General features: G+C 49.7%; 2 protein-coding genes and 1 long non-coding RNA gene across 26 annotated transcripts in view; 1 reads left to right on the forward strand and 2 right to left on the reverse strand.

Annotated features, from left to right (window-relative positions):
- Window positions 1–565: 565 nt before the first annotated feature.
- Window positions 566–26,432, forward strand: Aifm2 (AIF family member 2, ferroptosis suppressor). Of its 24 annotated transcripts, none has more exons than XM_087597796.1 (10): window positions 566–638; window positions 12,671–12,869; window positions 13,178–13,293; window positions 14,404–14,523; window positions 14,917–15,009; window positions 18,941–19,049; window positions 20,891–21,043; window positions 22,006–22,206; window positions 23,369–23,544; window positions 26,202–26,432. In XM_087597796.1, the coding sequence occupies exons 2-9, from the start codon at window positions 12,692–12,694 to the stop codon at window positions 23,518–23,520; spliced, it is 1,122 nt and encodes a 373-aa protein (XP_087453922.1). In that variant the 5' UTR covers window positions 566–638; window positions 12,671–12,691; the 3' UTR covers window positions 23,521–23,544; window positions 26,202–26,432. The 24 variants fall into 24 exon arrangements, 16 of the variants coding, with proteins under 16 accessions (XP_087453922.1, XP_087453911.1, XP_087453912.1 ...); XR_015644861.1 differs by lacking the exon at window positions 566–638 and adding an exon at window positions 1,971–2,030 and having other exon boundaries at window positions 12,658–12,869; window positions 22,003–22,206; window positions 23,369–23,596; XR_015644862.1 differs by lacking the exon at window positions 566–638 and adding an exon at window positions 1,971–2,030 and having other exon boundaries at window positions 12,658–12,869; window positions 23,369–23,596.
- Window positions 4,637–14,343, reverse strand: LOC147998634 (uncharacterized). The gene is made up of 3 exons (XR_015645846.1): window positions 14,248–14,343; window positions 10,185–10,304; window positions 4,637–4,779 (listed from the first exon to the last, which is right to left on the reverse strand). It is a non-coding gene; the product is annotated as an uncharacterized LOC147998634 (long non-coding RNA).
- Macroh2a2 (macroH2A.2 histone) overlaps window positions 25,808–27,190 on the reverse strand; it is a 49,681-nt gene continuing 48,298 nt past the window's right edge. The window contains exon 9 of the mRNA NM_001135807.1: window positions 25,808–26,628. Within this exon, the coding sequence (NP_001129279.1) occupies window positions 26,463–26,628 (166 nt within the window). The 3' untranslated portion in view covers window positions 25,808–26,462. The remainder of the gene's footprint in view (window positions 26,629–27,190) is intronic.

Raw genomic sequence — 27,190 nt, forward strand, 5'->3', positions numbered from 1 at the left:
CCTGATGGGACAGGTTAGCTGGTGTCTCAGACAGGGTTTCTATCCCTGCACAAACATCATGACCAAGAAGCGAGTTGGGGAGGAAAGGGTTTATTCAGCTTACAATTCCACATTACTGTTCATCACCAAAGGAAGTCAGGACTGGAACTCAAGCAGGTCAGAAAGCAGGAGCTGATGCAGAGGCCATGCAGGGATGTTACTTACTGTTTGTTCCCCTGGCTTGCTCAACTTGCTCTCTTATAGAATCCAAGACCATCAGCCCAGGGACAGCACCACCCACAATGGGCTGGGTCCTCCCCGCTTGATCACTAATTGAGAAAATGCCTTACAGCTGGGTCTCGTGGAGGCATTTCCTCAAGGGAGGCTCCTTTCTCTTCGATAATGCCAGCTTGTGTCAGATTGACACACAAAAGCAGCCAGTACAGCTGGTATATCCAAATCATGAATTTTGGTGGCTGGACCTTGGTATTCAGTCTCAGAAATGAGTCAGAGGCCAATTAAGGGAACCGACCTTGGGGGTTGGGGGAGGCTAGCTTTAGGAATGTGATCTAAGGGTTTAGCCAGGGAGAGGGAAGGGGAAAGGCAAAGCTGCTGGTACCATGTCTGTATGTCCAGGCCTGTTAGAGTGAGCCCTTCAAGTAAGTTCTGCTCTGTCTCTTTCTGGGTATGCAACAAGACAGGAAGTGGGTTGGGGATGGACATGGGAGGAGCTGGAGGGATGAAAATGATGTAAATATTCACATTGAAATTCTCATAAAAACAAGTGTTCAAAGCAAAACAAAAACAGCCAACCAATAAAGACGTGCTATCTACTGTCTATATATGTTGAGACAGGGTCTCACTTGGTAGCCCAGGGTATCCTTGAACTTGTGGATCTCCTGTCTCAGTCTCCTCAGTGGCTGTGGGTACTAGCATGAGCTAGTATCCCCTGTTCAGGCTTGTAAGTGATCTCACAGACACTTACCTACTGCTCCTAGGGTAGGGGGCAGTATCTGCTTTGAGGCAGATGGCCTATCTTTCCCCCTATGTAGCTTAGAATGCTCTGGCTTTTGTATCTCTGGCATCCTCCTGTGACTTTGCACGCATGCGCACTTCCCTCCTTTACTCAGGGCTGACTTCAGTTTGGGAGAGAGGCCCGAACCCTTTTTTGGACTAAGCTTCCTTACGCAGTAAATGACAGGAGATGTTTGTGGCGCTGTTTTTATTTGTTTGCTTTTTGTTTTGTTTTGTAGGTTTTTCGAGACATGGTTTCTCTGTGTAGCCCTGGATGTCCTGGAACTCGCTCTATAGAGCAGGCTGGCCTTCAACTCAACAGAGATCCTCCTGCTTCTGCCTCCCTAGTGCAGGATTAAAGGCTGCACCACCACAGTCTGTCAGTAGTGGTGGTTTGATAGCTTCATTTTTAGACAGGATCTCAGAAAGCCCAAAGTGGCCTCAGTAGCAAAGGATGACCTTGAATTTCTAATTCTCCTGTCTTCATTTCCTAAATGCTAGGATTACAGGCATGTACCGCTATCCTCTGCTTTCATGGGTAACAAGTCCAGGGCTTTGAGGATAGGCAAACAGCTCCTGAGTTTTGTATTTAACCCCTTCTTTCCCCAGGCTATCACATAACCAAAAGATAAATCTGCTTTGTTCTCCATTTTAAAGCCCCAGTGCAAGACCCAGGACTACTGGGCACACAGAGCAGGCGCTCAGCACATATGCACAGGAGGGCAGACAACACAGCTAGTGTGTGTGTGTGTGTTGGGCGGGAGGCTGGAGGGGAGAACCTACAGGTTGTCTCTCAGAAACACAGGCATAACTAGGGCGCAGGGTCTTGGCAGGCTGAGAGACTAGGTAGCCTGCGACGACGTGTCCGAGTAGGGAGCGGCTGGTAGGCGGTCAAGGTCAGTTCCAGGGCAGAGAAAGGGGCGGGGTTCAGGGCGGAGCTCGGGGCGGAGCTCGGGGCGGGGCTGCGAGCCCGGGACAGTGATGGGCACGCCCCGGCCTAGGGCCTCGGTGCCCGGAAAACGCGCGGACCGCTACAGGTGAGGTCGCTGGGGGCCCTTATTCCCGGGAGCGGCGTGGGGGACAGTAGGGGCACGACAAGGGCCGCAGAATTAGGAGGGGGCCGTTGCCTAGGATACCTAACATCGGCCCTGAGAACCGGGTTCCTCGGGATCCACTGCGCTTAAATCACCGCTAAGTCTGTCTGGAAACTTGGGGTCCTGGGGGCAGCAGGATGCACAGGATCAGCCGGGCAGGCGTGGCTTTGTTCTTGGGAGGGTCTCAGACAGAAGGACTGAGGTGTCTGAGCGCAGCGGGAGACACTTAGGGATCTCAGGGAAAGTGAGTAGGGTTGTCCCGGGGCTCATCGATTCGGTTGCAATGGAGGCCTGCTTCACCCCGCCCCCTGCGAAGTAGGAGTTCTGCCAAAGCAAGACCAGCCATGACTGAATCCCCCCTCTTCTCTCCCCTTCTTCCCAATCCTCCCTCTCTCTCCCTTCTCCCTCTCTCCCCCTTTCCCTCTCCCTTCTCCCCACACCCCACCCCCTGTTCTTTCCAAGACCACACACTCAGCACATCTCCATAGCCGGCTGAGATCACTTTGACCCTGTGATTTAAGGGGGGTGTGGGGCTGCACAGCCGTCTTAAGAGCTGAGGCACCCAGGGAGGACAGGTATAGTTTGGGGAGAAACTTCCAGATCTCCCCACTCATCAGCTCCTAACATAAGCCTGTGTCTGCTGCCAACACACTGCAAATGCTCAGTCACACTCCTAGAGGAGTTCCCCAAGGGACTGCATGCCAGCACTGACCCAAGTCACCTCCTATTCACTAGGAGGATAGTGAACCCTAGCCACTGTCAGCCTCTTCCCGGGACTCTATGCCCATGAGTGACAGAGCTGGGCCTATCAAGTACTGTATAACCAGTGGGGCTTGTCTGTGGGAGACGCAGGTCAGCAGCGGCCAGGGTTGGGCAGGTCACTCAGGGAGGGTTTGAGTGCAGGAGTGTGGATGGCGAAGTGAGTACTTTTTTTTTTCTTTTTTCTTTTTTTCGGAGCTGGGGACCGAACCTGGGGCCTTGCGCTTGAGCTAAATCCCCACTCCTGAAATGAGTACTTCTTTTCTCTCTTTTTGTTCTTTCAGCCAGTCTCTTTAGCACAGGCTGTTTTTTGAGGGTACATTTAGGGGTGCATCCCTCAGCAGCTGACCCTAGAGTGCCCACTCTCAGCCTGGTCCTTGGTATCCAAAGAGGGAAGCCATCATCTCCCTTCCCCAGTGGAAGCGGGGACGGAGGTCATAATCTATTGAGCCACACTTCAGGAGCCCCTTCTGCTTCTAGGCCACTGTGGAGACATGACTACCCTGTGTGTCAATGTTGAAATCTTCCTTCTAGAGAAGCCAGGATGACTCAAATGGCTGTTTAGTGTATTTGTGATTTTTGTGGAGTAGACCGTAGGGTGGCCTCACTTTGGCCTAAGTGCACAGGATTCCTGTTGTGTGTTGTCTGAAGCTTGGCCTCTTTTTTTTTTTTTTAAGATTTATTTATTTATGTATGTGAGTACACTGTGGCTGTCTTCAGACACACCAGAAGAGGGCATCCAATCCCATTACAGATGGTTGTGAGTCGCCATGTAGTTATTGGGAATTGAACTCAGGATCTTTGGAAGAGCAGTCAGTGCTCCTAACCTCTGAACCATCTCTCCAGCCTGAAGCTTGACCTCTTATAGCTATGCCAGAAATGTGTTCCAGTAGATTCCTGAAAAGGTCTCTTTACCCAGGGATCAGGGTGCGTGTCTGGCAGAGAGAACAGTTGATAGGCAAGTTCAAGTGTGAATCATGGTGTGTGTGTGTGTGTGTGTGTGTGTGTGTGTGTGTGTGTGTGTGTGTGTGTGTTGGGAGATGGGACAATGGTAAACTACTTAGGAATTAGTTTGTTTGCCTGAGATGGTCAGGGAGATGGGACCTTGTGTAGCCCTTGGCAGCCTCAAACTTACTCTGGATCCAAGACTGGCCTTGAACTTCTGATTCTCCTGCCTCTACTTCTTTAGTGCTGGGATTACAAGCCTGCATCAACCACACCTGTTTTACCCAATACTAGGAATGGAATCCAGGACCTTTTGCATTCTAGGCAAACATTCCACTGACAAACTCATCAAGCACTTAAAAGTTCTTTTAGGCCAGTGGTTCTCAGCCTGTGTGTCTCGACTCCTTTGGGGGGTCTGAATGAGGCTTTCACAGGGGTCACCTGAGACCATGGGAAAACACATATCGACATTCTGACTCATAACGGTAGCAAAATTACAGTTATGAAGTAGCAATGAAAATAATGTTATGGTCGGGGGTCACCGCACCAGGAAGGACTGTGTTCAAGGGTCACAGCACTAGGAAGGACTGTGTTCAAGGGTCACAGCACTAGGAAGGACTGCTTTAAGCTAATATTTCTGAACCCACTAGTTATAGTTGAGGTTCTCTGTACTTCCTCGCTGGGAGTTAAAGCTAGGGTCACCCGTGACTCAACAGCCCTACCCGTAGCCTTAGACTAAACTTGGAAGCATGTCCACATAAAACCGTGTGCGCAGAGGTCCATCCCCAGAGGCACTGTTCACAACAACTGTGAAGGAAAGCTAAGTTGTTGGGCAACACCAAGAATTTGGTTTGGTCACATGATGGTGTTATTTAGCCATGTGAAGAAGGAACATTACATACCATACAAGTGAGGGAAAGGAACCAGACATGGGAGGTTGGATGCTGGATAATTCCACTCGCGTAAAACATGTAGGGTAGGCAAGAATCTGTAGAAACAAGGGACAAGAGTAGTTACCAAAGGATGTCTGCAAGACGGGGTCTCCACGCATTCCAGGCTGGCCTTGAACTCGCTATCCTTCTACCTCAGTGTCCCCTGCGTGCCGGTCTCATCACACCCTGATAGTTTTCTGGATTGATAATTGCGGTGGTTGTGCAATCTGGAAGGTGTAGTGACGCTTGCCGATTTACACTGAAAATGGTAACTTGTATAGGTGAATGATATTTGATTAAAGAAATTGTGGGGGCTGGAAAGATCGCCTCGAGGTTAAGAGCACTGGCTGTTCTTTCAGAGGACCCTGGTTCAATTCCCAGCGCCTACATGGCAGCTCACAACTGCCTGTAACTCCAGTTCCAGGGCACCTGGACTGCAGGCACCGCTTGTACATGCTGCACGGACATACATGCAGACAAAACACCCATGCCCATAAGAAATAAAAGAAATCACATTGTAATAGATCTATCTCACTATTTTCCTTTTTGAGGTAGAGTTTTACTCCGTACTCCTGAACTTCATGATTTAGTGAAGGCTAGCCTTAAACTTTGATCTTTCTGCCTCTGTCTCCTAAATTCTGGGATCACAGGTATGATGAACCATCCCTGGTAGCTTCCCTGTCCAACTCGTCCAACGTGTGTGTGTGTGTGTGTGTGTGTGTGTGTGTGTGTGTGTGTGTGTGTGTGTGTGTTGGTACATAGGCCTAAAGTTAACATTGGGCACCCTTCCTTGATAAATACTTACCTATTTTGTTTTATTTTTTAAGACAAGGTCTCACCTTGTGGCCCTAGCTAGTCTAGAACTCTCTATTTAGACCATGCTGGCCTTGAACTCACAGAGATCTGCCTACCTCTGCCTCCAGAGTTAAGAATACTGGCAGGATTAAAGACCTGTGCCCCCACATTCCCCCCCTTTAATGAGACAGGGTCTCTCGGATCCAGAATCTCATCCATTTGTCTAGCTGACCAACCACCTTTGGGGCTCTTCTTATCCTGCTTACCCAGTCCTGGAGTTACAGCGCTTTTAAGTGGGTTCTTGGGATGATACGAACTCAGATCCTCACGCTCGCTCGTATAGCAGACACTTTACCAACTGAGCCATCTCCGAGGGCCTACCTCACTTTTGAAGCTCAATTATTTTTGCAAAAACAACGTGTACTTGTTTAGCAAACCAAACAAGAGAAAGCAGCTAAGAAAGGAAATAGAAAGTCCTTCTTAGCCCACTACTCATGGCATCATGGGCCAGTTCTGAAAAAGGTTGAGCATTCTTCAGTGGCTCACACCTGTGAATTGCTAAGTCTCAGGGAAAAGACAGGGAATACCTAGCATTGCAGCCATCACACGTGTGCGCGCGCATGCACCTAGGGGCTGTGTCTTACTGCTTGTACGGGGTTTGAAGCTCTATAGGCAATGATTCTGTTGCCTGACTTTTCCATGCACAAGCCTTTCTTACAAAAATGTTATTCGCCCTTTAAAAACAAACAAGTCAGAGTCAGACTCGGTGGCACAGGCCTTTAATCCCAGTGCTCCAGAGGCAGGCAGATCCCTGTGAGTTTGAGGCCAGCCTGGTCTACAGAGCAAGTTCCAGGACAGCCAGGCCACAGAGGATAGGTTGTATGACTGTTGGAGTTTCTTTAGGCGTCTCCCACGCATGGCGGTTTCTGTGGGTTAATGGAATTTTGCAATGTTTGCAGTTGGCCCGGCATGGCGGCCATGTAAGAACACACAAGTCATTTGTTCCAGGTGTGCGTTGGGGTCTGCAGCTGGAGGTAGAAGTTCTGTGGCCCCAGACTGTGGTTTTAGGTAGCTGGCCAAGTAGGTCATGGCACAGCAAAGAGAAAGGAGCCTGCCCCGCCCCACCCCCACCCCTGTTCCGGAGAGGGACAGCCAAGAATGGACAGAGAAAAGCCAAGGACAATTAGTGTGTCCAAGTGTTGGGCAAGGAGCTGAAATGTTCTGGAGTGTTGCTGGCCTTTTATCCCCAAAGTGAGGGTGGCAGAGGTCAGTGGAGGAGAGAGGGCAGCAGGGAGTGGCACAGCCTCCCTTTCCTTGGCATTTTGCTCTGAGGCCCTCAGAACAGCAGTTTGCCTTTAGTCGGGGCTGGCTCAGGTGAGCATAGCAAAGGGCTGCATTTTGGGGGAGTAGCTACAGGCTGAGGAAGGAGCAGGTTGCTTAAAAAATTCCTTTGGCCAGCTCAGTAGATACTGGCATACTCCCCTCCCAGAGAAGGAGTTCTCAGGAGACACAAGTGCAGGTTTGTTGACCCATCTGGCATGATGGGCTCTTAGTGATGTCTGTGCTGGCCTGTCACCTGCTCTACCCACAGTTTTGCCACGTGAGTCTTGAAGTCCTCCTACCCACTTCTAACCTTACAGCTGAATGCTGGCCTAGGGCAGGACTGTGCCCACACACAAGGAGGCAAGTGGAAGATACCCCACTGAGATCTACCCTATGACCTTCCATGTTTCTAGGTGCCACTAACCCACTGGTGTCCATTCCTGCCTCTGGCTGAGTACCCGTGTCCTCCCAAATATTCGCTGCCTTCTTTTCAGTTGGCAAATTCAGCCTGCGGAATACTTGGAGTTAGCTCTGGGCAGCCCTCCGAGGAGTTAGAGGAGGAGAAGGAGCATTTGCCTCCTGGGGGGATTTGTCCTGGTCTCAGTCCTGTCAGGGACTCAGTTTTCTTTTTTTTCTTTTTTTTTTAAAAGATTTATTTATTTATTATATATAAGTACACTGTAGCTGTCTTCAGACACACCAGAAGAGGGCATCGGATCTCTTTACAGATGGTTGTGAGCCACCATGTAGTTGCTGGGAATTGAACTCATGACCTCTGGAAGAGCAGTTGGGTGCTTTTTTTTTTTTTTTTTTTTTCTTTTTTTCGGAGCTGGGGACCGAACCCAGGGCCTTCCGCTTGCTAGGCAAGCGCTCTACCACTGAGCTAAATCCCCAACTCCGCAGTCGGGTACTCTTAACCGCTGAGCCATCTCTCCAGCCCGGGACTCAGTTTTCTTTTCTTTTTTTTTTTTTCTTTTTTTCGGAGTTGGGGACCGAACCCAGGGCCTTGCGCTTGCTAGGCAAGCGCTCTACCACTGAGCTAAATCCCCAACCCCCGGGACTCAGTTTTCTAATCTGTAGGAAGTCCCCTTCAAACCCCTGATGCAGAGCTCTCCCACCCCGGTACCAAGTGTAAACAGTGTGAAGAGTTCTAAGCAGGGGCTATCCTGCATGGTGGGAAGATGTGGGAACAATCCCAAGGGGTTTCTACATCTTAGAGTCAATCCTGGGTGCATGAGGCTAGCTCATGAGTGTCAAGGCTGACTGGACCCTTAGTTCTTCTGATCAAAACAGGTAAACTGAGGGAGCTGGATTGACGGCTCAGTGGTTAAGAGTACTGGCTGCTCTTGGCTGAACTTGGGTTCCATTCCCGGAGCCCACAGCTCACAACCATCTATATAACTCCAGTTCACGGGTCCCCACCTCCCCTTCTTGCCTTCCAGGCACCAAGCATGATGTGGTGCACAGATACACATGCAGGCAAGCCCTCATACACATAACATAAAATAAATTAATAATAAAAAAAAGTAAAGCGGGGCTCAGAGAAGAGTGGGGTTCCCTCTAGCCACGTAGATAATCAGTGGGTGGCCCTGCTGTGCCACAGTGCCTCCTGAGACTGTCCCAGATAGGCTGGGACGTACTCCCTCAAAGAGCCGTTCAGCGGCTTGAGCTTGTCCTTCAAGGCTCAGCTAGGAATTCATTTCTTTTCTTTTGTGTGTTCGCATGGGTGTGCGGTGCGTGCGTGCGTGCGTGTGTGCGTGTGTGCGTGCACTTGGAAGCCAGAGGTTGTGGGTGTGATTTCTTAGGAGGTATGTATCCACATGTGATTGAGACAGGGTGTCTCACTTGGACCTGGGGCTCATCCATTCCACTAGGCTGGCCAGCCAGTGAGCTCCAGGAGCCCCTACCCCCGAAGTACACACTACAACCCCTGCCTTATGTAGGTGCTGTGGCTAGAACTCAGGTTATCATGCTAGCATAGCAGGCACTTTGCCCACTGAGTTGCCTCCCAAGTCTTCTGGTTTGTTGGTTTGGTTTTTGTTTTTTGTTGAGACCCTGTGTAGCCCCTGGCTGGATCTGTAAACCAGGCTGGTCTTCAACTTGGAGGTCTGCCTGCCTCTCTGCCTTTCAAGTGCTGGATTATTTTTAAAAAACCTTTATGTAACCCAGAAGTTGAGGATGGCCTCAAACTTCTGATCTCCCTGCTTCTATCTCCCAGGTGTGGCAATTGTGGGCATGGACCACTCTGCTTAAGTTCCTTATTTCTTATGTCCCCAAATGGCATTATTAGTGCCCTGCCCTGAAGCCCACAGAATAACTGGGCCTCTCTGACTGCTCTCTGTAGCATTTTTGTCCATAGTATCTCCCTAGAGTCCCTTCCTGTGACTTGGCCCAGGTTGGAAGAAGTCTGATGTCCTCTGGTCCGAGACAGTACCACCCAACAACCGTTTTCCTGCTGTCTAGACCTCAGCTGCAGTGATGTGGCCCTCACATGGATGGGTGTCTCTTTCTACACTGGCAAGCCCTCAGGCTGTCTCAAGGCCACTTGGGTGTATATGTGCTGGAGACAAATCCCAGTCCGTCATAGGAACAGACTCCAGGACACTGACGTGGCCCTGACAACACCATGCAGCTACTGGGAGGAAGCCCAGGCAACTTGAGCCTGCGTTTCCCTGTGGGCTCAGCAGTTCTGTGTTTAGCGCCCTGGACTGCCCCTTTCCTCTGCCTCAGATGCCTCAACATCCGGCTCTGGGCCAAAGGCTTTGGAATTTTAGCACCCAAGGGTTCAACTAAGGTTTGTACTCAGTTGGCTGGAAGCGGGTAGCCTGCCTCAGTCCAGGGGTGAGCCTCAAGCTTGGGCCACACCCACCGTAGGCACACTCCTCAGATGCTGGCTCTCTTGTTTCTCGTCAAAAACCTCCCATGGGGCCCTGTTCTCCGCTCTATTCACCATCTACCTGATAGCTAGTGTTTTTCCAACCATTCTTCCTCCCTTCAGATAGTCATTGAGATTTTTCCCAGCAGGCCTTTCTCCCCCACTTCAATGTCTTGGATCATATCCTCTAGATGTGTGTGTGTGTGTGTGTGTGTGTGTGTAGGGGGGTGGTTGTTCCTACCTGACTGCAGGCTCCTTTGCTCTACCTTATAGTCGATCTTAGTCTCATTGTGGCGTTGTTACAAAATGCCGCTCACTTAAAATGAGCAGAATGGGCTCATGGTTCCATTTTTGTTTTGTTTTGTTTTGCTTTTTTCCAAGATAGCGTTTCTCTGTTTAACAGTCCTGGCTGTCCTGGAACTCACTATGTAGGCCAGGCTGTCCTTGAATTCACAGAGCTACACTTACCTCTGCCTCCTGGGTGCTGGGATCAAAGGTGTGCATCACCATACCGGGCTCGCACATGGTTCTAAAGGCTGGGAAGTCCAAAGCTAAGGCCTCTGCCAGGAGCCCTCCTGCTGCATCTTCCTGTGGGGCAGGCAAAAAAGAACAAGTTCCCAAACTCGAAGCCTCGGGGCCCGATTTTTTTTTTTTTTTTTTTTTTGGTTCTTTTTTTTGGAGCTGGGGACCGAACCCAGGGCCTTGCGCTTCCTAGGCAAGCGCTCTACCACTGAGCTAAATCCCCAACCCCTCGGGGCCTGATTTTTAAAATTACATTTTTATTTTATTTGTGTGTGTGTGTGTGTGTGTATGTGTGTATGCATATGCATATGCACACTTGTTAGGTTGCACGTGTGGAGGACAACTCTCTTTTTTTTACTTATTTAAATTTTTTTCTTTTTTTTAAGATTTATTTTTTATGTGAGTACACTGTTGCTCTCTTCAGACACACCAGAAGAGGGTATCAGATCCCATTACAGATGGTTGTAAGCCACCATGTGGTTGCTGGGAATTGAACTCAGGACCTCTGGAAGAGCAGTCGGTGCTCTTAATCACTCAGCCATCTCTCCAGTGCCTCTTTTTTTTTTTTTTAAAGAATTATTTATGTATATGAGTACACTGTTGCTGTCTTCAGACACACCAGAAGAGGGCATTGGATCCCATTACAGATGGTTGTGAGTCACCATGTGGTTGCTGGGAATTGAACTCAGGACCTCAGGAAAAGCAGTCAGCGCTCTTAACTGCTAAGCCATCTCTCCAGCCCCAACAACTTTCAAATATTGATTTTCACTGGGAGAGAGCTGGGGATTCAACTCATGCTAGCAGGCTTGGTGGCAGGCACCTTTACCAGCTAAGCCATCTCACCGACCGCTCAGCACCTTTTTTTTTTTTTTTTTTAAAGATTTATTTATTATGTATACAGTGCTCCACCTGCATGTACACGTGCAGGCCAGAAGAGGGCACCAGATCCCATTACAGATGGTTGTGAGCCACCATGTGGTTGCTGGGAATTGAACTCATGACCTCTGGAAGAGCAGACAGTGCTCTTAACCTCTGAGCCATCTCTCCAGCCCCCCCCCAGCACCTTTTTTTTTTTTTTTTTTTTTTGGTTCTTTTTTTCGGAGCTGGGGACCGAACCTAGGGCCTTGCGCTTCCTAGGTAAGCACTCTACCACTGAGCTAAATCCCCAGCCCCAATTTTTTTTTTTTTTCCGGAGCTGGGGACCGAACCCAGGGCCTTGCGCTTCCTAGGCAAGCGCTCTACTGCTGAGCTAAATCCCCAACCTCCCCCAGCACCTTTTATCGTCAGCAAAAATCTATTCATAGGTGGGACTTTCATAACCTAAACACCTCCCACGAGGGCCACCTCTACACTGTCATATTGGAGATTATATTTCCAATGTGTGCTTTTTGAGGAACATGGTTAGCCATAGTGACTAACATCCTATGTTTGGAGATGCTTGTCGTAGGCCATTAGTGGCTCCCTTTAGCCTGGGGCTCACACTGGCGATGTAGGCTCCTAGCACAATGTCTTCCCAGTGTGTGTAGTGTGGAAGTTAAAGGGTTTATTTTCCGTTAGATCTGACTTCTGTGGTTCCCAACAGGCAGGGTTCCTATTTCTCATTCACTTACCTGCCCGACTTCCTGCATGGCTTTTGCTATGTGGTCCTTTTATGTTCTAAACTCTGCTTTTTAAGAGAATATTTATTTAATAATTTCTATTGTGTGTGTATGATATTGTTGGGGAGGGGCACGCATTGTTAGAGGAAAACTCTTGGGAATCGGTGTTCTCCTGCCACTGCGATCTGGGGATCGAACACTTAGGCCATTGGTCTTACACTTGCTGTGCCATCTTGTCCCTCTGATCTTTGCATCTGTAAGGCTAGGGGCCAAGCCTGTCTGTCTGTCTGACCCCATGCATTGCTTCCTCCTTGGAAATCTTTGATGCTGTACATTTAGGACAAATTGAAGAACAGTTTGGAGGTCTTGACCGTGGGCTCTAGGGAGGGGCCGGATGCCTCCAGAGAAGGGGGCGGGTGTTTTTGATGGGGTGAGAACAGGCTGTTCCCTATTCTTATTCAATTTTAATTTAATTTAATTTAATTCAGTGTCCATGCAATTGGAATTTCGTGAATTTCGTGGGGTTGGTGAGACAGCACAGTGGTTAAAGCAATTGCCACGAAAGTGCGATAATTGAATTGGGATTCCTGGCCCTCAATACTGCTAAGTGAGCATGGCTGCCCTCTGTAATTCCATCCCTAAAAGGGCAGAGGAACAGGGGATCCTGTCCTAGCTAGACTCGCCAAATTGATTAGCTCTGAGTTCAACTGAGAGACCCCGTCTCAACAAATAATGTGGACAGTGATCGAAGGAAACTCCTGCTGACACCTGTCTCCTGTCGTGAACACGCCTTTCTTCCCGTTCCCCTGAATCTGATGCAGAATCTTCTCCCAGCCCAGCAGTGCCAAGTTCAAGATGGGCTCCCAGGTCTCGGTGGACACAGGAGCTGTGCACGTGGTGATCGTGGGCGGGGGCTTTGGAGGGATAGCGGCCGCCAGTCAGCTGCAGGCTCTGAATGTCCCCTTCATGCTGGTGGACATGAAGGACTCCTTCCACCACAATGTGGCAGCCCTCCGGGCCTCCGTGGAGAGCGGTGAGTAGCTGCTTTGCCAGCATGGTCTTGTTTGTTGTGGGGTATGATGTCAGGGCTGGGGCTGTTTTCTCTATATTAGGGCAAGTTGCTCCAGGCATTGGGTTCATTCCGGAGAAGTTCAAGCTGCTGGTCTTAAGCATCTTCCATAGAGTAAGAGCTTAGGTTCTTCTGAGGACCAGACGGCCACTTCCCGACAGAGCAGACACTGGGGATACCCACTGGCCTGGCTGTGGCCAAGAGCATCCTTGTGACTGGGGAAAGCTTTCGGCCCTGTTCTACTCAGTGACATCTTCCGGGTCCATTCCCAGGGTTCGCCAAAAAGACATTCATTTCTTACTCGGTGACCTTCAAGGACAACTTCCGCCAGGGCAAAGTGATTGGCATAGACTTGAAGAACCGGATGGTGCTGCTAGAGGGTGGTGAGGTGAGTGTGGGTTGCTCTGGTGGGAGTGGGTCCTCTCAGGCTCCAAGAGGAGCCATCCATGGACTCCAAGCCCTGCTTGTTGCTTGAAAGCACATTCTTCTTCATGTTGGTCATGGCAGAACAAGATGGCGGCTGGACTTATCTGAGTCTTTCCTACATGGCAGGCACTGTCCTGAGCCTTTACATGAGTGCCATTGTCCCCCACTTTGGCATGATAGAGGGAAGGTCCTAAACACCCAAGAGAGGAGTTGGGAGTGAGGCTCCAGTGGCAGAGGTCTTGACTAGCGTGCTTGAAGTCCTGGGTTTGGTCCTCAGCATGGAGCATGGTACATGCCGTGTAATTCCATGTTAGATGTCATGGGAGCTGGAGACAGGAGGTTAGACAGTCTAGGTCACATCCTTAGCTACATAGCCTGGGCTACACAAGATCCTGTTTCAAAAACAAAAGTCCAGAGCTGGAGAGATGGCTCAGTGGTTAAGAGCACTGACTGCTCTTCAGAAATCCTGAGTTCAGTTTTCAGTTCTCAGTAACCACATGGTGGCTCACAACCATCTGTAATGGGATCTGATGCCCTCTTCTGGTGTGTCTGAAGACAGTGACAGTGTGCTCATATACATAAAACAAATAAATAAATCTTTTAAAAAAAAGTCTAGGGCTGGGGATTTAGCTCAGTGGTAGAGCGCTTACCTAGGAAGCACAAGGCCCTGGGTTCAGTCCCCAGCTCCGGAAAAAAAGAACCAAAAAAAAAAAAAAAAAAAAAAGTCTAGAAGATTCCAAACTGGAGGTGTGAGTCCTGCTTATTGGCCTCCCTCCCCTGTCCCCTCCCCTCCCCCGCCCCACCCCAGGCAGTTTTCTGTCTGACTCCCTACTATAGAGGGGGCTCTCTGCATTCCCATGCTGGCTAGCTGTCCACCCCATGTTTCCTTAGATGTTTCTTAGCTCCTGGTACTCACACGACCCCCATCAGTATGGTATTTTCTTGTCCTCCAATGGGGCCACTCAGAGCCTCTTCTCTGCAGTGCTTCACCGCTGGTGTCCTGAGGTGGAGCAGAGGCCCAGTCACTCCTTTCTGGCCTATGTTCATATTTCTTTTTTCTTATCCCCTCCAGGCCTTGCCCTTCTCACATCTTATTCTGGCCACAGGCAGTACTGGGCCCTTTCCTGGCAAATTTAACGAGGTGTCCTGCCAACAGGCAGCCATCCAGGCCTATGAGGACATGGTGAAGCAGGTGTGTCATCCTGACCCATGTGAGACAGGGTGGGCAGGCCAGAGTGCAATGGGTCACAGCCAGGGCTCGGGTTGGGAGACTGTGGGAGAACATCCATGGTGAATAAACATCCATGGAGGAAGCAGGAGTTGCTACATTGAGATTCTTCCAGAGTTCCTGTGTGTGTTGTGGTGGTATGTCACTGGCTTGTCTCATCCGCCACCTCTTTGTATAGGCATGTCTCTCACCCCACCTGCTTTGTGTGGTAGAATGCACGTGGATCCACCCGTCCAGTTTCTCCTGTGATCCTTTGAGGTGGGGAGGAGGCCCATCTGGAGCCCTCATATGGGCAGAGTCCTGCCCTTCTTTGTCAAGAAGACATGTGGGTATGTTTCACGGTCCCTTCTTCTGCAGATCCAGCGCTCGCAGTTCATCGTGGTGGTGGGAGGCGGCTCTGCAGGAGTTGAGATGGCCGCAGAGATTAAAACCGAGTACCCTGAGAAGGAGGTGAGGCTAGACCTCTTGGCTATAAACTCTCAACAGGATAAAAACCCCTATGTTCATTTGTTTGTTTAGTGCTCTCTCTCTCTCTCTCTCTCTCTCTCTCTCTCTCTCTCTGTGTGTGTGTGTGTGTGTGTGTGTGTGTGTGTGTACATGTGCAAGTGCCATTGTGGGAGTGTGGCAGTTGGAGGATAACCTGTAGGAGTTGGTTTTCTCCTTCCACCTTGTGCACCCTGGGGCTCGAACTCATGTAGTCATGCTTGGGAGCAAGCACCCTTACCAGACCAGCCCTCTCACCACCCCAGCAACACCAGGACTTTGCTCAGGCTCTAGGAGACTGGAGTTACGTTTGCATAAGCAGAGTTTGTTTTCTATCTTGTAGAAAAAGTAATCCCATGAACAATTTCCCCACACAGTGAGGGAGAGCCTCCTACTTAGACTCTTGGCTGCGGAGAACTCTGAATGTGGGGAGAGGAGGGCCAGGGAGGTCTCGTGAACCCAACCTCCCACGTCTCCTTTAGGATGATGCCTGGATGTTCTTGGACAACCTCGTTTTGCTGTGAGGCTTAGTATGTTTGATTGGCAGCCCTAGCCCTGGACAGCCATGTGGATGTCTATGCTCAGGACGTTGGGAGAGCCGCCCTCACCAGGGAAGGACTGGTTCTCAGTTCCTTCTACCCATAGAAGGGTGGCGTTCAACAGTTTTCCCTGACTCTTAATGCTGGAGAGATGGGATCCAAGCTGGCACCTCAGAGAGAGAAGGGTCTAAGCTTCTTGAGTGGTAAAAGGGTTAAATGATAGTTGTGATGGGTTCTGCAGGTCAGGGCCTCCTGGTAACTCATATGGGTCAGCCTTGGCTCATGTGGGTCAGCCTTAGTTCATGTGGGTCAGCCTCTTCAAGCCACACAGATCCCATGAGCAGCGCTGTCCTCCCTCAGGAGAGAAGGTTGTCTTCGAAAAGGAAAATCAATCCTGGGTAATTTAATTATATACTTACTCTCTGACAAATGGTTGGAAATTATGGTGACTGATGAATGTAGTTAAAGTCTTCATTTTGACTCATGAGCCTCGTGTAGAGGGAAACCCGCTGCCTGCTGCTTGTTCTCAGCGCTTCTGTGATGAGAAGAGCGGGTCAGTGGTGACTGGTCTTACCAACACCAGTGGGGTTTCCCAGGATGCGGTTCAATTCCAGCGGCCTGGAATTGGTGCATACCATAGATCAAGCTCCACAAGGCTGCTCTCACCTCAGATGACAGTGGAGTAGTAGGTCCTAGGCTGACCAGCACGGCTGTGTGACCCAGCCAGAAACGGAATGTTCCTCCTAGCAGGCTTAGTAGAGGCCAGAGCGACTTATAGATCCCAGAGACACAGCGTGCTTACCGTCTTAGGGTGTCATTGCTGTGAAGAGACACTATGACCGTAACAGCTTTTGTTTTAAGAGATTTATTTATTAATTTATTTTTATGTGTGTGGGTGTTTTGCCTACATGTACGTCTTTGAACCTTGTGAATGCAGTGCCTTGGATGCCAGAAGAGGCCTAGGATCCCCTAGAACTGGAATCACTGACAGCTGTGAGCTGCCTTGTGGGTTGCTGTGCAGAGAATGGAACCAGGTCCTGTATAAGAACAGCAAATGCGGGGTTGGGGATTTAGCTCAGTGGTAGAGCGCTTGCCTAGGAAGCGCAAGGCTCTAGGTTCGGTCCCCAGCTCCGAAAAAAAGAACCAAAAAAAAAAAAAAAAAAAAAAAAAGAACAGCAAATGCTCTTAACTACCGAGCCACGCTGTGAGCCTCTCCAGACATGACCACGACCACTCTTATAAAGGAAAACATTTAACTGAGGCTGGCTTACAGTCCAGAAGTTTATCATTATCATCATGGCAGGAAGCAGGCATGGTGCTGGAGGAGCTGAGAGTTCTACATTTTGGATCTGCAGGACGAGACAGTGAGACACACCTGGTCTGCCCTGTGCTTCAGAAACTTCAAGACCCACCCCCAGTGATGCACTTCCTCCAACAATGCCACGCCTCCTAATAGTTCTAGTCCCTATGAGTCTATGGGGCCATTTTCATTCAAACTATCACACTTACCATTGCTGATTTACCTACCACAAAGGATGTTTGAAAGGACACAGATGGGGCTGGAGAGATGACTCAGTGATTAAGAGCTCACACTGCTCTTGCAGAGGACCCAGGTTTGGTTCTCAGCACCCACATCTGAGGCTCACACAGCCAGTAATTCCAGCTCCAGGGCATCTGATGCCCTCTTCTGGACTCAACAGGCACTGCACTCAGGTGCACATAGCTACAACCAGACACCTAAACATGTAACTAAAAATTAATACAGTAAGCCTTTAAAGGACATAAATGAACAGCCAGATAAAGAGGTCCCAGGCACAGGGGCTTCTTTCTCCCTGGGGTTAGGGTGGGCCACCTGGCCATGCTCTCCAAGCCCTTCAGGGAATTTTTTAAGGCTTCATTGGTGAGCCATGATGGACCGTGGAACTCCCAACTCTAGCTGCCCTCTGCCTTCTGGGGGATTGGGGCAGGGACTGGAAGCTCCCATCATGGCTTGAGTCTGCTGCTCTTGTCTCTTCAGAATAAAGGATGAGCCTGTCCCTCAGGAAATTCCAAGGCATTCACCCGTTTTATTCAGAGAATCACAAAGATCTCAGAAGCTCTGGGTTGGGAGTTGGAGTCAGATATCAAAACGCATGGCATGAGAAGGGCTTGAGAGCTCTGAGGCAGCAACCAGGGACAGACTGGGTTATTCTTGTCATGCCTTGGGGTAAAGACTGAAGTAGCACATATCAGCTGACTCGGTGGAAAGAGCCTAGAGAAGCCGCCCATTATAGGGGGATTGGCGCACAAGGAGCCACTTCCTTTGTTATGTTTCTATTAAGAGCCAAGTGTAGTGGTAGAAACCTTTAATTCCAGCACTCGGGAGGCACAGGCAGGAGGATCTCTGGGAGTTTGAGGCCAGTCTGGTCTACCTAGCTGGTTCCTGGACAACCAGGGCTACATAGTGCAGTGGTTCTCAACCTTCCTACTGCTGCGACCCTTTAATCCAGTTCCTCATGTGGTGACCTCCCACCCCACCATAAATTTATTTTCATTGCTACTTCCTAACTGTAATTTTGCTGTTGTTGGGAATCGTCAAGTATCTGATATTTCTGGTGGTCTTAGGTGACTCCTAAGGGTTGTGACCCACAGGTTGAGTACCACTAACACAGAGAGATCCTGTCTCCAAAAACAAAATAAAATCATTTAAAAGTTTTACTTAGCTGGGTGGTGGTGGCACATGCTTTTAATCCCAGCACTCAGGAGGCAGAGGCAGGCAGATCTCTGAGTTTGAGGCCAGCTTGGTCTACAGAGCGAGTTCTAAGACAGCCAGGGCTTCACAGAGAAACTCTGTCTTGAAAAACATAAATAGGGGTTGGGGATTTAGCTCAGTGGTAGAGCGCTTGCCTAGCAAGCACAAGGCCCTGGGTTTGGTCCCCAGCTCCGGGGGGAAAAAAAAAAAAGAAAAACATAAATAGATGGATAGGTAGATTAGATAGATAGATAGATAGATAGATAGATAGATAGATAGATAGATAGATAGATAAGCAAACAAGTAAATAGAACTTGGTTAGTGTTGCTACCAGCCTGCTAGTCACATTGGAGTGCCAGCAGCTTCTGTAGTGATAATACTGTATATCCTGAAGGAGTGGTCGCTTTGCCTTAGGTGAGGCGTGAGTTTGTACAGGGACACCGGTGGTCCTCTGGTTTAGAGGCACTGGGTAATGGGTGCTGAGGTGGGCTGGGGCCCTGAATCCTGCAGAGTTCATCTCTGATGCTCAGTTTCTTCAGTATTACCTGGGAAATAGGAGACGAGACTCAGAGGCTTCCCTCTGAAGCCCTGTGGTTGTTTGTTTGTTTGTTTGTTCGTTTTGTCCCAGGTCACTCTTATCCACTCCAGAGTACCCCTGGCGGACAAGGAGCTCCTGCCTTGTGTGCGACAGGAAGTGAAGGAGATCCTCCTCCGAAAGGGTGTGCAGCTGCTGCTGAGTATGTGAGATTTCACCCCTTCTGCCCAGCCCTGCTCAGCCCCACTCCCTTGCCCAGAGTCCCAGCCATGGCCGCCGGAAGGGGCAGTGCATCCACGCAGGCTCCCTCTTCCCCACTGTATCTGGAGAGCAGCAGGATGGCTCACGCATCAGAGCCTGCTTAAGTTGTGTCCAACTGGAGTCACGGGGTGCAGCAGTTCTGTGCTGTAACTTAGGACAAGAATAGATGAGTGCTATTTACTGAACGAGTTAAGTTCTTCTAAAGGATTGGCCCATCTTTTCATTCATTTTTGATGTCTCTGTGGAAGAGGGAGCAGACTTGTAATCTGAGGCATTGAGTCTCTCTCTCTCTCTCTCTCTTGCTTTTTAAGACAGACTCTCTCTGTGTAGCCCTGGCTGTCCTGGAACTCAAGTCTGTACATCAGGCTGGCCTTGAACTCAGAGATCCGCCTGCCTCTGTCCTCCGGAGGGCTGGGATTAAGTGAGTGGGCCACCACCACCCTGCTTGAGTGTGGCTTTTTGCCCAGAGCAGGAAGGGACAGAACTTCCCAGCATTTGGAGAGGGATGGCACCTGAGTGTCACCTTCATGTTCTCTCAGAAGGCTGTGAGGCGGTTGCTGCAAAAACCCCTCTCAGCTATCACAGCCTCCCTTGGTAACTGGTCGTGGAGGACTGGAAGCACTTTACTTCCAGACAAGTTTCCTCACTTCCTCTGACATTTGCGATCCATCAATCCATCCATCCATCCATCCACCTACCCACCCACCCATCCACTCATCCATCCACCCATCCACCCACCCACCCATCCACCCACCCACCCATCCATCCATCCATCCATCCATCCATCCATCCATCCATCCACTCATCCATCCATCCACCTACCTACCTATCCATCCATCCATCCATCCACCCATCCATCCACTCATCCACCCATCCATCCATCCACCCATCCATCCATCCACCCACCCATCCATCCATCCATCCATCCATCCACCCACCCATCCACCCACCCACCCATCCACCCACCCACCCATCCACCCACCCATCCATCCATCCATCCATCCATCCATCCATCCACCCACCCACCCACCCATCCATCCACCCACACACCCATCCATCCATCCATCCATCCATCCATCCATCCACCCACCCATCCATCTTTCTGTTCTTTCAAAAAATTTCTTTATGTGTATGGATGAGCTCTGTGTCCCATGAGTGTGCCCAGTGCCTATGGAAGGCAGAGGAAGGAGTCAAATGCCCTTGAACTGTAATTACAGATGGTTTTTAGCTTCTGCTTGGATGCTGCGAATCAAATCTGGATCCCCTAGAAGAGTGCCAGAGTTCTTAGCCACTGAGCCCTCTCTCCAGCCCCTCCATATATAGGTATATTTAATTTTGAGAAAGAGTATATCATGTAGACCAGGCTGGCCTTAAGGCCTTAAACTCTGAAACCAAGGAGAGCTTTGAGCATCTGATCTTTTGCCATTTCCGGAGTACGGGCAAACACCGTGCTTAGTTTATGTGGTGCTGGGCTTCGGCATGTTCCACAAGCACCCTACCAACTGAGTCCTTTCTCTGCTTTCTGGTGTTCATTGTACTGAGAGGCTTTCTGCTTAGGATGGGCAAGAGTAGTCTTTCCTAGAATGTGAGAAGCTTGGCATGGCTTCCCAATAGCAGCTCTGGGAACTTGCCCCCAGATGGATCTGTTGGGCATGGATGTTCAGATCCTGCTGCTTGGGAGAGTGGACGGAGGGAGAGTCATGAGGGAGTATTTGCTTTTCCCTTGCTCTACCATGGTGTGTGTTGGCTTCTGCCAGCTTCCTGTCATGGACCCCTCCACAGGTGAGCGGGTGAGCAACCTGGAGGAACTGCCTCGCAATGAGTATCGGGAGTACATCAAGGTGGAAACGGACAAGGGCACAGAGGTGGCCACCAACATGGTGATTGTGTGCAATGGGATCAAGATTAACAGCTCTGCCTACCGCAGTGCGTTTGGTGAGTGGTCGCTCTCTAAGCTGCTCTGTTATTTGGAGACACTCCATAGCCCTTGCCACCTGAACCAGCACCCTGTGTCTCCTCCATTTGTCCCATGAGTTTATTAGACCTTGAACTTTAAATTCAGATGAGCCAAGCCCAGCTCCCCACCTAACCCCTGCTTGGAGGCTAGAACCCCCCAAGGTGAGTGCTTCCCCCTAGTAGGGAGAGATGGGAACAGGCTTCAGAGAGGTTAGAATGGCTTCTCTTTTCCTGTTGCTTTCACTGAGGAAGCCCAGGAAGTCCTAGGTCAGGCTTTTCTCCACCCACAGGTACCCTGCTCTCTCCAAATCCAGATCCAAGCATTGGGCCCCACTTCATTCCAAACCTCCGTCTGGGGGAGTCGGGACCTTAAAGTTCAGTAATCAGACAGTGGACTAAAGCATGTTTAAGCATCGGCATAGGAGAGTAAGACTCAGGGACCCAGCTCCATGGTACCAGCACCTCCAGGTATCTGCCATTCACTGCTGAGCAGCCTTCCCTGACCAGCTCTGCCAGATCCAACAGGAAGTTAGTTTTCAGTCCAAAGGAAGCCAGTCCACAGGAGTAGTAGGCATAAAACCCAGAGTTTAAAATCTCATCATTCTAATGTATTTCCAAAGAGAAGTTCTTTTCAGTCCCTTTAAGGGAAGCTGTTTGTCGTGTAGGAACGGTCTGTGTGTGTTTTGAAATTCTGATGTACATTCCAAAGCCAGGGGACTTGCAGAGAGCTCTCTGTGTTTTGTATGAGAGGCCTTTCCAGTGCTCCGGCTCTGTTCCTGTGGGCTGGGCTTGCTTTGGCAGGAGAGATCTTGGGTGGGGACTTCAGGATGGATGACAGCAGGTGGGGGTGTCACTTTGTAGTACATACCTCCGAATTGACACATCCTACACTCACCCTTCTATTCTGGAGGCAACTTAACATGACATCTCTTGCCTAGCAGAGAGTAGGCTGGCCAGCAACGGGGCTCTGAAAGTGAACGAGTTCCTCCAGGTGGAAGGTTACAGCAACATTTACGCCATTGGCGACTGTGCTGACATCAAGGAGCCCAAGATGGCCTATCACGCTGGCCTGCATGCCAACATTGCTGTGGCCAACATTGTCAACTCCATGAAGCAGAGGCCCCTCAAAGCCTACAAGCCAGGTAAGGAAAGATTGGGTACTTTATGGTTGTTGAAGTTTGGGATTAGACTCACGGAAGGCTTTGGGGGCTGTAAGGTGAATGACCACAAGATTGCAGGTACAAAGTCTCTTTAAACCCAAACATGCCTGTGGCTGTAGCTCCATGGTAGAATTCTTGCCTGGCACACTGAAGCCCTGGGTTTCACCAGCAACACTGCTAACAAACGAGGCTGGGGAGATGGCTCAGTCGGTGAAGTACTTAGAAGGAGGGCCCTAGTTTGATGCCTAGAACACGTGTTAAGAAAAAGACAAAAGGGGGTTGGAGAGATTAAGGGGCTCAGAGGTTAAGAGCACTCACTGCTCTTCCAGAGGTCCTGAGTTCAATTCCCAGCGACCACATGGTGGCTCACAACCATCTGTAATGGGATCTGATGTCCTCTTCTGGTGTGTCTGAGGACAGCTACAGTGTACTCATATAAATACATTGATCTTTAAGAAAGAAAGAGAGAGAGAGAGAGAGAGAGAGAGAGAGAGAGAGAGAGAGAGAGAGAGAGAGAGAGAGAGAAAACAAACTTGCGCTTTGTGGTCAGTAAAAAAAATAAATCTAGTTAAAAAAAAATTTCCTAGCTCCAGAAATAAGATTCTGATCACTACAATTTGGGCTCTTTGGGGACAATAAAACACTTACATATTGGAAAAAAATATGTGAATGTCACCTGAACAATGACAGTCCAGGTTGTCCCCTGGTTACACACACACACATGCACACACACACACGCACACACATACCTGACTTGCTTTCTTTCCTTTTTTTTTTTTTTTTTTTTAAAGATTTAGCTATATACACTGTAGCTATCTTCAGACACACCAGAAGAGGCATCAGATCCCATTAATTACAGATGGTTGTGAGCCACGATGTGGTTGCTGGGAACTGAACTCAGGACCTTTGGAAGAGCAGTCAGTGCTCTTAACCACTGAGCCATCTCTCCAGCCCCCTGACTTGCTTTCTTAAAGGGTATGTATGGCTGCTGTATACACACACACACACACACACACACACACACACACACACACACACACATACGACTTGCTTTCCTAAAGGGTATGCATGCTGCTTGATGGACTCTCAAGCGTCATGGCTGCATCCCTCAAGCATCATCTTGCTTTGTGTGTTTGCCTCTCAGGTGCGCTGACATTCCTCCTGTCCATGGGCAGAAACGATGGCGTGGGCCAGATCAGTGGCTTCTATGTAGGCCGCCTCATGGTGCGGCTGGCCAAGAGCAGGGACCTTCTCATCTCCACAAGCTGGAAAACCATGCGGCAATCTCCACCATGACAGGGAGGCTGCATGGGAGTCGAGGTACCACTCGGAGGGGTGACAGACTGCTTGACAAAGGACACCCTTCTGACAGGTGCCAATGGCAGAGCTCTTTGTCTGGATCATGGTGTCAGCCATGTGCTGGCTGGAAATACAATTTGGGTAAAACCGGAAATGAGAGACAGAGAGTAAAGGGGGGAGGCATTAAAAAAAGAAAAACTAACCTAGAAGATTCCTTCCAGGTTTGGAAGGTCTGCCTGCAGCTGTGCTAGCTAACGGGTCTCGGGGAGGCAGAGGGAGGCTGAGGGAGCCTCCCATATCATAGGCTTCCATCTAAGGATGCACATGAGTCTGTGTGTGCACATGAGTCTGTGTGTGCACGAGTCTGTGTGCACATGAGTCTGTGTGTGCACATGAGTCTGTGTGTGCACATGAGTCTGTGTACACGAGTCTGTGTGCACATGAATCTGTGTGTGTACACATGAGTCTGTGTGTGCACATGAGTCTGTGTGCACATGAATCTGTGTGTGCACATGAAAGCATTGGGCTTTGGGAGTACTGTTGAGAGCTCTTGTTGGACAGGGCTGGGCAATTCTAGCACGGACCTCATCTGTAGTATAGTCAAGAGAGCCCATAGCATGAGACCAAGGGTGCTGGGGTGGGGAGCTTGTATATCTCACAGTATGCAGGGATTAACTGGGGCCCCGTTTTTATCTTCCTCTCTATGGTTAGTACCTGCACTTTGCTCTCCCTCCGTCTTCTTTCCTTCCCTCTGAACAACACTCACACAGCGCGCGAGTGCAACATCTCTCTCCACCCCCACAGTGTCTACCTATATTATTCAGTTTCCCTCAAACTCCTGAGCTCGTCATGCTCCTGCCTCAGTCTTTCCTGGTGCCTTGGGACCCTCTTTAACCTTTGTGAGTCTTTGTGTCCATGTTCGGCTTGACTGTGTGTCACAGGTACATTCATGAAGAGTCAGACAAAATCCCTCTCTAGCTCACCCATCTGTTGCTGAAATCTCTTTGGGAAGTGAGGGAGATATAAGCCACATCTGTCCCTTCTCCTAAGGTCCCAATGACAAACTGAGGCAGGGTTCTGTCAGACTTTACTCCAGGGAACCAGTGAGTGTATTGGGCTTCCTTACATATTGTTGGCTTCTCCCATGACAGGCCAAGCTGGGAAGCTTTAAGCAGCAGGGATGAGAGCCTCACAGATCCGAGGCAGTACAGAGAGCACCTCTCTCCCTAGCCTTTCCCAGCCTATATGCCCAAGCCTTGAGGCCAGATGCAGTGCCATTAAAGTGGACTTGTGTGTAAGTGGTAGGGGCCTGCTAGATACACAGATGAAGGTCTCCTGACCCTCCCCACGACACCATCATCAGATACAAATAGTCAACAAGGCCAGCTGGGACAATCCTCTTAAAGGGGAGAGCGGCTGAACTCCCCAGGATGGTGGTCGCTTGGCTCCGAGGACAGTCATGCAAACAGCATCCTAACAGGGTGAGGTTTATAAGTCTGGAGAGGCTAAGGCTGAACCCTGGTTGGCTTTAGGAATCCCAGGATAGAGACCTGTGGCTGGGGGAGAGCATTGGCTGCTTGATCTCCAGAGACCAGAGGGGCAACTGAGTCCTCGAGTGATTTCCAGGTTACCAGCAGGCTTCTGTGGGGGGTGGGGAGCTATGCTGCTCATTTTCGGCCAGCTCCTGTCACTTGGGTCCTCATTGGTCACCATGTGTGCTATAGATTGCTAAGGTGTATGAATTATATGAAGGACTTCCCTATCCAAGTAGGGAATAGCCACTTGTGCATGGCCTAAGTTGAATGTCTTAGCAGAAGAGACTGAAAGTCCACTCCAGTAGCTTCAGACATGACTCTCCCCACCCTGCTTCTTTCTGCTTGCTTTTGGCCTTGGCCTCTGGTTATGGGTGGCAAGAGTCCTTGAGATAGCAGCCTCCGTGGGATTTCCAGTCCATCCCCATTTGGACTGTGACCAAGGTCTGTTCCACACTGGAGTTGAGACTTGACTCTCTCTCCCAGAGACTGACCACTCACCGGCAGCTCTGCCCCTGGCTCTGCTGTCGTGGGTGCCACCCAGCAAGCTCACCCTTTGTTGGGGCAGGATCAACTGTCTGCAGGAAGCTGGCCATGTCAGAGCTTCACAGAGCGTGGCAGGACTCTCCAGTGACAGGCTTTGTGTGATTTCTTTACAATACTCTGGATGAATCTATCTGCAGGGAACGCAGGTTTCCAAGAGGAGGGGAATATCACAATAAAGGGCTATGTTATAAGAAAGACACTGGATCTTTTATTTTTTTTCTTCTCATTTTTTCTTTTTCTTTAAAAAAACAAAAACAAACAAACAAAAATCCCGAAGCAAAACCCTTTTGGGTGTAGTTACAAATATTTTAGGCGTCAGGGGGGGACCCTATAACAGAAAAGCACCCCGAGATGTTTTTCTCATCTTCTCTCCACTGAGGGAGACAGCCAGTATACCTAGGTTTGACAGTCACGCCCTCTTCCCTTGGAAAAAAGGAGGAACCAAAGACATAGGAAATTTGAACAGATTCTGTGTGTGTGTGTGTGTGTGTGTGTGTGTGTGTGTGTGTGTGTGTGTAAGAGAGAGAGAGAGAGAGAGATTGTAAAAGTCAATGCTATAAATCTAAACGAAGTCTATTTTTATGTTTGTTTTAAAAAAAGTTCTAAAACAACAGGAAGAAAAAACACATGGAAAGAAACCTCTGGTGGAGACCTGGTTAATTGTGGAAGAGGCCCTTTGTAAAGAGTATAAAATGCACCGGGCCCCTTCCCCAGGCAGGCAGGACCTGCTCCTGCTGCCTCCGCTCACCCTCTCAGCCACCCTCTGCTCCCATGCCCTGTCAGCCTTCTGCAATCCTTTTAAAAAATAAAACCCCCGCTCTTGTGACATCACACTGACCCTCCTCCTTCCCCGCTGGGGAGCTACTTGGTGTCCAGTTTGGCCATCTCCTGCACGTAGATGCCAATGCTCTCGCTGTCGAAGAGCAGGAAGTACACATTCTTCAGCGAGGATGAGCTCGAGTCGTCGAAGTGGGCCGAGATGGCCTTGAGGGTCACTTGGGCGGCCGTCTGTTTGGGAAAGCAGTTTCTATGTCCAAGGAAAAGAAGAGCCCGGGTCATTTTGGTCCCTGTACCCACTGTGAAATCCTCTCCTAGTCTGGGGGAGAGGGATTGAACCTTTTTAGTTTTTGGTCTGACAGGGCCTTACAATATAGCCTTGATCACATGTAGACCAGGCTGACCATGAACTCAGAGATCTGAGCCTCTGCCTTCCAGAGTGCAATGATTAAACACATACGCCATCACACCCTGATCTCAGTTTCTTCTTATTCTGGCCCTGGACCCTTGTTCGTACAGTGCGGGACTCACCGTGCATGGGGCCAGTCCACAAATCACCTTCTCTGGTGTTAGTCAAGGGAAGGATGGGAATAGGCAGAGATGTCCCTGATGACCTAGATATGGTGACTTCAGCTAAGGTCACAGACAGCTCTCAGTATGTAAAGGATGTCCCTGTGCCAACTGACTCAAAGACCTTGACTATAAATTCTGTCAGTTTTACACTATAGACCATGTCTTCAAAAAGGCCTTCAAAATTTCTGGGGGCTGGGGCTCCATTGGTTTGTGGTTGCCTAGCATCGTGGTCCTCAACC

The sequence above is a fragment of the Rattus norvegicus genome, chromosome 20, assembly GCF_021556685.1.
Source record: "Rattus norvegicus strain SHRSP/BbbUtx chromosome 20, alternate assembly SHRSP_T2T, whole genome shotgun sequence".
Lineage (NCBI taxonomy): Eukaryota > Metazoa > Chordata > Mammalia > Rodentia > Muridae > Rattus > Rattus norvegicus.